Here is a 12,130-nt window from a genome sequence, read left to right as displayed (position 1 = left end):
ATACCACACAAACGATAGTGCACGGTGGTGGTGGCGAATGGCAGGGTGAGAAAAGCAAGAGTGTCGAATTGCGTTGTCGTTGAACACTGCGTTTGTTCAACCAATCCAGGGAGGCAGTAGACACTGTGCTATTGAGAAATGCGTTTGTTTTTGTGTTGTTATTTATGCTCGTGCAACACTGCCAACGCAGTATGACAAAATAACGTTCACAAAAGAATCGATTCTTGAATCCCGTCGTGAACTCGAATCGTCGCAGTTCATTGAACACTTTGCGAGTGAATCGATGCGGCCTTTAACAGCAACCCCCCCTCCACCGTTCCCCGCTACCCCACCCCCCCCCCCTTAATTTCCCCCCACTCCTCTTTCTTTCTTGAGGTCTTTTTGCCCTCACCTTCCCATATAAAAATACACCCCGCTCGCCCAATCTCCACCTTACTCCTCCAAACTTCATGTGCACAGCGTTTGGGACTAAGCTCCGCAAAGTTTCTGTACCCCCCCCCCCCCCGACCGATCAATGTCGCGATTGAAATATTACGAAAACATAAAAGTAGCGATTTCCCCCGAACCGAGTCCTCATCGTAGCCCAGAACCCCTGACCGCCGTGCCCCGCGTCGCGACTCTGAATCTGTGTCGGCGGCGTGTTAGGGCGGCTGGACGGCGCTCATGTGGGCGGCCTACAAGGGACGCACGGACGTGGCAAGGCTGCTGCTGGATCACAAAGCCAACCCCAATGTCGCCGGGCAGGTGGGTCTGGGGAGAGGGGCGGTTCGAAGTGTGACGTGATTAGTGGGATCGAAGCGATGCAATTTAATGCGTTCGTTGTGTTGTTTAGTTTCGATGTGTTTTCTGTGTCAAAGATTCTGTCTCGCGTGGTGTCGCGTCTCATTGATCCCATAAGCCTAAAGGTAACGTGTTTGTATAATTTTCATGAAGTTTGCATGCATCATGAATTATTTATTTTCACACTCGTAATTTGATGCCTGTGCGGTGACTCCCAAACATCTGTTCCTATTGATCCATCGATGCACTCCTAACGCTTAGCCCCGTGAAGGCGGTTCGACCGTCGCCGCTGGAGTCTTGAAATTTGCTGATGGTGTGGCACGATTTTTGACATTGCCACCGCGCGCCGCCCCCCTGCTCCCCACAGTTCAGCATGTACCCCGTGACGTGGGCAGCGGGACGTGGCCACAACGAGATCGTCAATATGCTGCTCAACGCCGGCTCCAAGAGCAACTGCTGTGACAAGGTGCCACCAGCACCGACATCACAGCCATCACGGCCACCGCCACCATCGCAACCACCCCCGCCATCACCACCGCCATTGCCGCCGCCGCCACCACCATTACCACTACCACACACACTTCCACCACCACTATTACCACCACTGCCGTCGCCACCATCACTGCCACCAACACTACTGCCACCACCATCGCCATCATCACTGCCATCACTTCCACTTCCATTCCCATCATTACCACTACCACCACAGCCACCACCACAACACAGGCGAATTATACGACATGTTCCCAGCCTCCAATTTGCGGAGCTGCCAACTTGGGCTGAAAAAGAGAGATGCTGCTGCTGCTGTTGTTTATTCGTGCGTTGGCTGTGCATTATGGGTCTCTATTACGTAGTGAAGCATTGACAGATACAGCCATGTCTCGATGTATACCACAATAGCACCCTCGCACAGTAGACAACCGGGCCCAGTGAAAGGAAGGGAAATTAAAAGCCATTTTGGTAACCACTGGAGGTACGAGTTAGGATTTTAAATTGGAATGTTTCAGTTGTGTGTGTGTATTGCCAGGGCTGCCAGCTTTGGTGATTTTGTGATCATATATTTAAGCTGTTGTGAAATTTGATTCAGAAAAACAACTTTTCAAAATGTTGTCTTCTTTTTTGGACTTGTCTTCAGCCAATGAACCCTTGTAGGGCTCCTGTGTCGAAGAGTTTGGGCACTATTTATATTTTATATATCATTTGGCTGCTCTGGTGTCTGCTGCCCACAACTGACGCATGCGCACTCTCCGCTCCTGTTGCGTGTCTCCGTGTCTCTTCAGTACGGCACGACGCCTCTGATCTGGGCGGCCCGGAAAGGCCACCTGGAGTCGGTGCAGCTGCTCCTGCAGCATTCTGCGGACGTCAATCAAGTTGGCGCGGTGCGTAACTGCGCTCCAGCCTCGCTTGCGTGTCTGCAAGTGCGGGCGCCGCGGTGGCGAGATGTTACCCCCCCTCGCCTGCTACGCAGGAGGTCGTGGGTTCGATCCCGACCCTGATGCCTGCTGCTGTATATTTGGAGTTTGCATGTTCTCATCGTGGTCGCGTGGATTTTTCTCCGGGTCCTTTGGTTTTTCTCCCTACATTTAGAATGCGTTTATAGAATTTGGCTGCTATAAATTTCCCCATGATAAGCCACTTAGTTAAGCTATCTTTTGTGGCCAGGTCACTTCTGAAAAAGAGCTATGTAGGTCAGTGGGCTTTCCCTGGTAAAATACAAATAGTAGTTTAGTAAAAAAAAGTCTTGGTTAGTGGGCTGAGCTACGAATCTCGGCGACCCGAGTTCAATCTGAACAAGTCCCGGGCTTCCCCTAGGTCAACACAGCCTCAAATCAGTACTTGGTGCGGTGGGGAAAAAAAACATCAGCACAGGGGAGACAAAGGCGGCCTTCACAAGTGCTTGCCGACAGCGCTGTGTGTTAAAGGCTCCACCGGGGGGGGGGGGGGGTGGTGCGGATCTTTGTCTTTGTGCTGCAGAACTCGATGACGGCGCTGATCGCGGCGGTGAGGGGCGGCTTTGAGAGCGTCGTGGAGGAGCTGCTCACCAAGGAGCCCGACGTGAACCTCACCGACAAGGACGGCAACTCGGCGCTCATGATCGCCGCCAAGGAGGGCAAAACGGAGATCGCTCGGGACCTGCTGGACGCCGGCGCCTACGTCAACACGCCCGACCGGGTGCGCCGGACACGCGACACGCCAATCGAAAGCGGGTTCCTCGAGCGGCCGCGTGCGGGGTGGCGCCTGAACCCCCACCCCCCCCTTCCCCCCCCCCCCCAACCGCGCACAAGCGGTGTGCGAACGCGGTTTCGGTTCGACGTGGCGTTCATTCATAGTCGGTGTTCGTCGACCGATTTGATGCACGGGTCCGCCCCCTATCGTCCGCACACGTTGGTGCACGCACACCGTGCAGTGCCTCGGTATTGGGTGTCGCTTGAATGCGTTGTGTTTTGCCAAAACTACAACAACAAACAACGTGAAAATAATTAGAAAATAATTTGTTGTTTCTGAAGAGTGAATCTGGCCAGTTCATGACCTTATTCGGGATTGACTTAACCCATCATCCATTTGGGAATGATAAAATAACTAGCTATGAGTGGAAAAAACGCGCTCGCGTTTTTCCACTGCAGAAGCCGAGCCGAGTCGCTGACGTCACACACATCACAGGAGTCGCAAGCATCGCCCCTGGCCCTACTTGGTACCTTGCCAGATTCAGAAGTCTTGCGCTGGTGGAGAAGCGGTGTTTGATGTTGGGGTAGTGTGCTGTTCTTGCAGGACAGCTGGCTTTATGCATGTGTGTGTGTGTGTGCACGTGTGTGCTGTACAACTGGTGTGGCGGTGCCGCAGTGGTTAGCGTGCCGCGCTAAGAGCCCGGTGACCCGGGTTCGATTGCCACTCACGGCAACACCAGTGACGATTATCTGAACCGGTCATGGGCCTCCCCTAGGTCGACTCGGCCTCAAAATGAGTAACTGGTGCAGGGTGTAAACATCGCCACGAGGGAGACAAAGGCGGCCCGGCATGGTGTTGGCCACCCACCCGCTCGTGTGCCGTGCCGGCCTTCGTAGGCGCTTGCTAACAGCACTTGCCCCAAAAGTATGTTAAGGCTTTCTTTGTTGTACAGCACGGGGACACGGTGCTGATCTGGGCGGTGAAGGGCGGCCACCCGGACATCGTGCGGGCGCTGGTGGGGAAGCTGGCTGACGTGGACGTCCGTGGAGCGGTGAGGCACAGGGCGCTACCGTTAGCCCATGCTTCGCATCTCTCGCCCCACTCGTGCCAGGTGGTGGGACACGGTTAGGGCAGCAGATCTTGAAGGCCTTTCTAAACTAAAACTAAACTCATTTTTATTTTAGCAGGTGAGGCCCACTGAGCTATATAGCTCTTTTTCAGAAGCGCATGGAAATTTATAGCAGCCAAATACTCTAGACGTGCGTTGATTCTAAAATGTTGAGGGGAAAAAGCAGAGTACCCGGAGAAATCACCATCCAACCACGGGGAAAACATGCAGACTCCAAATATACGGGCGTCAGAGGTAGTTAACATCTCGGTACTGTGGTGCTTCATCTCATGGAGGGAAAACTGAATTGGTGAGCTGCGGTTGAGGTATCAACGGCTTTGGCCATGATGGCATCTTGAGCTCATCTCCTCCACCAGTTCCACATCCAATCAGGGATTGACTAAAGTATTGCTCTCGCCATCTTTAAAATCCTTGACGGACCCCCTCGATTACATCACACAGTAAGCTGGCCCCCTGCCTCACAACACGTCCCCCCCCTCACCCCCCATCAGCAACCCACTCATCTCCCCCCTCTTCATCCCCCCCACCACAATGTGGGACACTTCACACCACACCCCCACACACACCCCAGCCCGCACACCTCACTTGGCTCGTATCCTCGTTGAGGCCGGAACTCCGCACCATGCAGCACGTTGTCTGTCGCATGCGCCGAATACTTATTTGTTGTTTCACTTTAATTGTGGGAAAAAAACGAATCGTCCATTTACTCTTCACCTGTGAGCCCTCCCTTCTCATCTCCATCCGTGTCCTCTGCCCCAGTAACTGACACCACCAGTTACCTCCGCTAATTTGATTATTGCTCGCCGTTTTTCCTCTGCTGCCTCTTCTGTGGAATGCACAGGGCTTGGTCGGACAGGGTCCTAGCTGCCCAGTCGATCTGTCGCTAAATCAGTGTGTGTGTGTGTATACTCGCTAACAGAACTTGCTCCAACAGTCTGCTGGGGGAGCGGTAGTGTAGCGGTTAGCGCACTACGCGATGAAACCAGCGTCCCGAGTTCGATTCCCGCTCACTGCCAACATCGGCGATGTATATCTGAACCGGTCCGCGGCTTTCCCTAGGTCGACTCAGCCTCAAATTTGTACCCCGGTGCGGTGTGTAAACATCGCCACTGGGGATACTAAAGCTGCCGTGCGCGGTGCTGGCCACCCACCCCCTAGTGTGCCGTGCCGGCCTTTCATAGGTGCTGCTCGCTAACTGCACTTGCCCCAGTAGTCTGTTGAGGCTATATACGGTGTAATCTTTTTATTTGATGTGCGTGGGGGACAGGAAAACAAGACCGCGCTGTACTGGGCCGTGGAGAAGGGAAACTCCACCATCGTGTGTGACATCCTCGAGTGCAACCCCGACACTGAGATCCACACGAAGGTGAGGTGGATGCCGCGCTTCCGTTGGTTTGCAAACAAAAAATGATACCTCGGAATACCCCTTGAGGATGTGGAACCTCTCGTTGGCACTGCGGGTCCACACTGTCGATTAGCACGTACGTAGCAAACGCGTACCGACGCTTGCGCCAGATGTGTATTTTTACGGTGAATTTAACACCCAGTCGAACACACGGGTAGATACGTAAATAATTCAACGGTTCACACCGCCGGTTCACGTACAATGTACTCTACCTGTATAACAAATCTGTCGGTGTCGCTGTCGAAGCGTCTCTGCGTTAAAATTTGCGTTCTTGACTGGCATCCTGGACTGCCGCGCATGGCAGGGCTCGGTGATTAACCCCGCGGCCTGATTCGCTGCTTAGCAATGTAATGTTGACACCCGATGAATGACAATACATTTACAATGCATATTCTTTGGGTCTTTTGGTAAAGCCACGTAGATAGAAAAGTAACGTTTTGATCGCAACACAAGCAATCGTCGTCAGGTGAAAAATATAGCGGGAGAGCTGCTGAGGCAGGAAAGATATGGCGGGGAGCACTGCTAAGGCAGAGGGTGTTATAAAGGTTTGAGATGGGTGTAGCCCAAGGGTCTATCTACGTGGCTTTACCGAAAGACCCAAAGAATATGAATTCCTGCAGTCACGAAAGCTTTAAGTCAAGATTTACAATGCATTTACAATACATTTACAATACATTTACAATACATTTACAATACATTTACAATGCGTTTCTTCTCATTCCGGGAAGACGGCACTGGGTGTCGTCACAACTCGTTCACCAGGGGTGCAGATATAGCGCACGGGGTTTCAATACAAATACTCATCCTAACTCCCCTCAGCTGCAAATTGCAGATCTTCCGTTGAAGTGTAAACTCATCTCCTCTTATTCATTGCAAAAATGATAACTGGAAGGTTGTTCCCTTTATTTGAATGAAACTCGCAGTATCCACGTTTATATTATTACTATCCGTAATGTCACGGGCAGCGGGATGAGTCAATCCCAAAATTCCGGGATGAACCAATACCAAACTTCCGGAATGAAATGTGGATTGGTCAGACGACCTGGATGATAGGTGTCATGGCTAAGTTGGTTGTGGATTAAATAAACTCAACGCATTACTCGGTGATATTTGTTGAGTTTTGTTGTTATTTGCGCTCGTGCACCAATGCCAACGCAGTGTTGCCAAATCTTCTTCTTCTTTCAGAAGGCCGATGTAGATGCAGAGCAATCACTACAATTTCACATTCAGGTGGTCAAGGCAGATAATGGCGTCGGGTGTAGCGGAGTGTATCGCTGTGATGTCTCCTTTTTGATTATGTTTGCGAGATAATCTCACTTCGCCCGGGAGAGCCCCTCAATGTTCAGTTGGAGGATCCTTGTCCCGGGGGCCCATCTGGCGCGTCGGCGTGGCTTGTGTTGTTGTTGCTCTTGAGAGCGAGAGATCGATGTTCGCTCGCCGCTTTGAAGGCATCCCGTGATTTCTCACTTAACAGAGTGGGCCGCGTGGAGGCTCCCATCTTCCACTCTAGTATCGCCAAATAATGATAAACGGAGTTCTATTATTAAACGATTGGCGTACGTTGACCGAAACCGCCCGATTGTGAGCGTTAGTCACTGAATTGCTGCTGCATCTGCACGGGATAAGGGAGCTCCGTTGTTGTCTCTGTTGGCAGGATGGCGATACGCCTCTCATCAAGGCCACCAAGATGAGGAATGTTGACATCGTCCAGCTGCTGCTGAACAAGAACGCCAAGGTTTCTGCTGCCGACAAGGCGAGTACCGTGTGTGCCAGGCGCTCGTGCGTGCAGGGTGGCGGTGGGGGGAGGTGGGCAGGTCACCCAAGTCGGGCGTTAGAGGGGCACCCAGAGGTCGGATAAATTACCTTCGGAGCTGACCTTGGGGGTCAGGAGTCGGGTATTGACATTGGAACAGCGAGGCAGTTGCATGATTTCGGATCTTAATGTGCATAAATAACGCATCATGATGATCGCATGCACGATTTGACGACCACACCGTGAGCGTGTGAGCCTGTTCGAGTCGGCGAATCGACGCGTCGCCCCACGCGCCTTCGTGGCGGTGGCTAACGCCAATGGCTAACGCCAATGGCTAACGCCAATGGCTAACGCCAATGGCTAATGGCGGTGGCTAACGGCGGTGGCTAACGCCAATGGCTAACGCCAATGGCTAACGCCAATGGCTAACGGCGGTGGCTAACGCCAATGGCTAACGGCAGTGGCTAACGCCAATGGCTAACGGCGGTGGCTAACGCCAATGGCTAACGCCAATGGCTAACGGCGGTGGCTAACGCCAATGGTTAACGCCAATGGCTAACGGCGGTGGCTAACGCCAATGGCTAACGGCGGTGGCTAACGGCGGTGGCTAACGCCAATGGCTAACGCCAATGGCTAACGCCAATGGCTCACGGCGGTGGCTAACGCCAATGGCTAACGGCAGTGGCTAACGCCAATGGCTAACGCCAATGGCTAACGGCGGTGGCTAACGCCAATGGCTAACGCCAATGGCTAACGGCGGTGGCTAACGCCAATGGCTAACGGCGGTGGCTAACGGCGGTGGCTAACGCCAATGGCTAACGCCAATGGCTAACGCCAATGGCTCACGGCGGTGGCTAACGCCAATGGCTAACGGCAGTGGCTAACGCCAATGGCTAACGCCAATGGCTAACGGCGGTGGCTAACGCCAATGGCTAACGCCAATGGCTAACGGCGGTGGCTAACGCCAATGGCTAACGGCGGTGGCTAACGGCGGTGGCTAACGCCAATGGCTAACGCCAATGGCTAACGCCAATGGCTCACGGCGGTGGCTAACGCCAATGGCTAACGGCAGTGGCTAACGCCAATGGCTAACGCCAATGGCTAACGGCGGTGGCTAACGCCAATGGCTAACGCCAATGGCTAACGGCGGTGGCTAACGCCAATGGTTAACGGCGGTGGCTAACGCCAATGGCTAACGCCAATGGCTAACGGCGGTGGCTAACGCCAATGGCTAACGGCGGTGGCTAACGCCAATGGCTAACGCCAATGGCTAACGGCGGTGGCTAACGCCAATGGCTAACGGCGGTGGCTAACGCCAATGGCTAACGGCGGTGGCTAACGCCAATGGCTAACGCCAATGGCTAACGGCGGTGGCTAACGCCAATGGCTAACGGCGGTGGCTAACGCCAATGGCTAACGGCGGTGGCTAACGCCAATGGCTAACGCCAATGGCTAACGCCAATGGCTAACGGCGGTGGCTAACGGCGGTGGCTAACGCCAATGGCTAACGGCAGTGGCTAACGGCGGTGGCTAACGCCAATGGCTAACGCCAATGGCTAACGGCGGTGGCTAACGGCGGTGGCTAACGCCAATGGCTAACAGCAGTGGCTAACGGCGGTGGCTAACGCCAATGGCTAACGGCGGTGGCTAACGGCGGTGGCTAACAGCGGTGGCTAACGCCAATGGCTAACGGCGGTGGCTAACGGCGGTGGCTAACGGCGGTGGCTAACGCCAATGGCTAACGCCAATGGCTAACGGCGGTGGCTAACGGCGGTGGCTAACGCCAATGGCTAACAGCAGTGGCTAACGGCGGTGGCTAACGCCAATGGCTAACAGCAGTGGCTAACGGCGGTGGCTAACGCCAATGGCTAACGGCGGTGGCTAACGGCGGTGGCTAACAGCGGTGGCTAACGCCAATGGCTAACGGCGGTGGCTAACGGCGGTGGCTAACGGCGGTGGCTAACGCCAATGGCTAACAGCGGTGGCTAACGGCGGTGGCTAACGCCAATGGCTAACAGCGGTGGCTAACGGCGGTGGCTAACGCCAATGGCTAACGGCGGTGGCTAACGGCGGTGGCTAACGCCAATGGCTAACAGCGGTGGCTAACGGCGGTGGCTAACGCCAATGGCTAACGGCGGTGGCTAACGGCGGTGGCTAACGCCAATGGCTAACGGCGGTGGCTAACGCCAATGGATAACGGCGGTGGCTAACGCCAATGGCTAACGGCGGTGGCTAACGGCGGTGGCTAACGCCAATGGCTAACAGCGGTGGCTAACGGCGGTGGCTAACGGCGGTGCCGTCGGGCCGGAACTGGGCATGCCAGAACGGGGACACGTCGCTGCACATCGCGATCCGCGGACGCAGCCGCAAGCTGGCCGAACTGCTCCTGCGCAACCCCAAGGACGGCCGGCTGCTCTACCGGCCCAACAAGGCGGGCGAGACGCCCTACAACATCGACTGCGGCCACCACAAGAGCATCCTCACGCAGATCTTCGGAGCACGTGAGCGCCGCTGTCTTACCCTTTCGTTGTTTTTTTTGTACGAACGCTTATGTGTCTGGGTGAATTTGAAAGTGCTTGCGTACGCGTCGGCTCTGTTCGTCCGCAGTGAATGTAGCGGCCTCGAGTGGCTGAAAAGCCAAGGTCACACTCGTTGCACGCAGATCGTTTCTTGCCGCAAATGAACCACAATAGTTTCGATTTAAAGCTTTCGTGACTGCAGGGATTCATCTTCTTGGTTCTTTCGGTAAAGTCACGTAGAAGGGAAGTAGTGTAAATGCGATTGGTATTACCTTAGAGTCGCGGCATCTCTTCAGAAAGGTGAGAGACTCGATTAGCTAAGCCAGGGGTCGGCAACCTACGGCTCCGGAGCCGCATGCAGCTCTTTACGGGCTGCTTCTTGACGATATGTACGTATGTACAGTATGTACTCAGATGCATTGCGGCTCTTGAAATACTGAATTTTGTACCGAATTGGAAAGAAATGGCTCTTCTTGTTATTTTGGTTGCCGACCCCTGAGCTAAGCCTTCTTATCATGGAGCTTGTTGAAGGCTCTTAAAGTTTTATGGAATCCCACCCCGTAGTGGCGGTTAAATTTCGATTTAAAGCTTTCGTGACTGCAGGGATTCATCTTCTTGGTTCTTTCGGTAAAGTCACGTAGAAGGGAAGTAGTGTAAATGCGATTGGTATTACCTTAGAGTCGCGGCATCTCTTTACCGAAAGAACCAAGAAGATGAATCCCTGCAGTCACGAAAGCTTTAAATCGAAATTTAACCGCCACTACGGGGTGGGATTCCATAAAACTTTAAGAGCCTTCAACAAGCTCCGTGATAAGAAGGCTCAGCTAATCGAGTCTCTCACCTTTCTGAAGAGATGCCGCGACTCTAAGGTAATACCAATCGCATTTACACTACTTCCCTTCTACGTGACTTTACCGAAAGAACCAAGAAGATGAACTACAATAGCTTTGCTCGTCTCGTCAAGGAGCATACACCATCGCACGAGCTCCGGTCACGTTCGCAGCAGCGGATTTTTGCTGGCCATCGAACAAAGGCAGTCGCCGCATTGTGCATACTTTCAGATGCCCTTCTGCGGCCGTCTGGAATGCTCTACCGATATTAGGTAGCCACTGGAGCTATGCACTTTTCTTTTTTTAACATACAGTTTTTATTGAGGTATGCACACAAGTGCGGTACAACGCGTGCGGGGGTTTCTGAAGCTATGCACTTTTAAATCATCATCTCGATTGAAAACTAATTTCTTCAGAATTGCTTTTTGAGTTTAGTCTGTTGTCCTTCCCCCCGCACTTCTGATTAGCACGGTTGGCTGCGTACGGTGCGAAAACAGTTCAGCATAGATACATACAGTACATACATACGCGTGCGTGCGTGCGTGCGTGCAGGGCACCTGTCCCCGAACGAGGCGGACGGCGACATGCTGGGCTACGACCTCTACAGCAGTGCGCTTGCCGACATCCTCAGCGAGCCCACCATGCAGCCGCCCATCTGCGTGGGCCTCTACGCTCAGTGGGGCAGCGGCAAGTCCTTTCTGCTCAAGAAACTCGAAGGTATCGGCCCTGCCGCTCGCGACCTCTCCCAGGGCGTCCTCCCCCCCGGCTCGTGTTTTTTGTTGCAAGGCCTACGCGGGCCACTGGCGGCCCTCTGGGGCCCTTTAGCACTGCCCCTGACACACCCCCGTCGCGCCGTCAAACCCATCGGTTTCAAATATGCGGCGGCCCTCATGCTGATGTCTTATCGGCGAAAGTGTGGCCCCCTCACCCCACTCCCCCCTGAAAATTAGTGAAGAACACTGCCCTAGGCCAACTCCGCCTCGATGGGTACCGGGTGCGGTGCACCAACGTCACCGCCGGGGGGAGAGAGGCGGCCGGGGCGTTGTGCCGCCTGACTGCCCACCGCCCCGTGCGCCGTGCTGGCTTTCATCGGCGCTCGCTGTGACAGCGCTCGGCCGGACGGAGGGTCGAGTTTGCGGGTTGGGGGGGACCTTTGTCTCGCGCGTGCGTCCACCTCACGAGTGCGCGGGCGCGCCCTTGTCTCCGCCGCGCCACAGACGAGATGAAGACGTTTGCGGGCCAGGAGATCGAGCCTCTGCTGCGCTTCTCCTGGCTGCTGGTCATGCTGACGCTGGCCTTCGCGTCCGTCCTGGGCCTCGTGCTCGCCGTCACCGTCGACCCCAACCTGGGCCTCGCCGTGGCCTTCAGCCTCCTGGCCCTCTTCTACATCTTCCTCGGTGAGCGTCGCTGCAGCGTCGCCGGACTCAGCGATGTGCCCACGGCGGCACACCTCACTTTCTGCTGGCGCCTCTCGCTCCTACGTTGCGTTTGTACTGCCTTTTTTTCCCGATTCGTGTGTCTTTATGTGAGTGTTAGACGGTCGTGTAG

General features: G+C 54.4%; 1 protein-coding gene across 5 annotated transcripts in view; it reads left to right on the top strand.

The window, feature by feature from the left end:
• The window catches only part of KIDINS220 (kinase D interacting substrate 220), a 124,304-nt gene that overhangs the window by 37,889 nt on the left and 74,285 nt on the right, over window positions 1-12,130 (top strand). For all 5 annotated transcript variants that reach the window (XM_078873080.1, XM_078873077.1, XM_078873078.1 and 2 more), the window contains 10 exons: window positions 646-744; window positions 1,148-1,246; window positions 2,061-2,159; window positions 2,755-2,952; window positions 3,899-3,997; window positions 5,343-5,441; window positions 7,135-7,233; window positions 9,557-9,734; window positions 11,135-11,299; window positions 11,800-11,979. In XM_078873080.1, the coding sequence (XP_078729206.1) occupies window positions 646-744; window positions 1,148-1,246; window positions 2,061-2,159; window positions 2,755-2,952; window positions 3,899-3,997; window positions 5,343-5,441; window positions 7,135-7,233; window positions 9,557-9,734; window positions 11,135-11,299; window positions 11,800-11,979 (1,315 nt within the window). The remainder of the gene's footprint in view (window positions 1-645; window positions 745-1,147; window positions 1,247-2,060; window positions 2,160-2,754; window positions 2,953-3,898; window positions 3,998-5,342; window positions 5,442-7,134; window positions 7,234-9,556; window positions 9,735-11,134; window positions 11,300-11,799; window positions 11,980-12,130) is intronic.

Source organism: Lampetra fluviatilis, chromosome 2 (assembly GCF_964198595.1).
Source record: "Lampetra fluviatilis chromosome 2, kcLamFluv1.1, whole genome shotgun sequence".
Taxonomy (NCBI): Eukaryota; Metazoa; Chordata; class Hyperoartia; order Petromyzontiformes; family Petromyzontidae; genus Lampetra; species Lampetra fluviatilis.
This window is presented reverse-complemented; position numbering and strand designations above follow the sequence as displayed.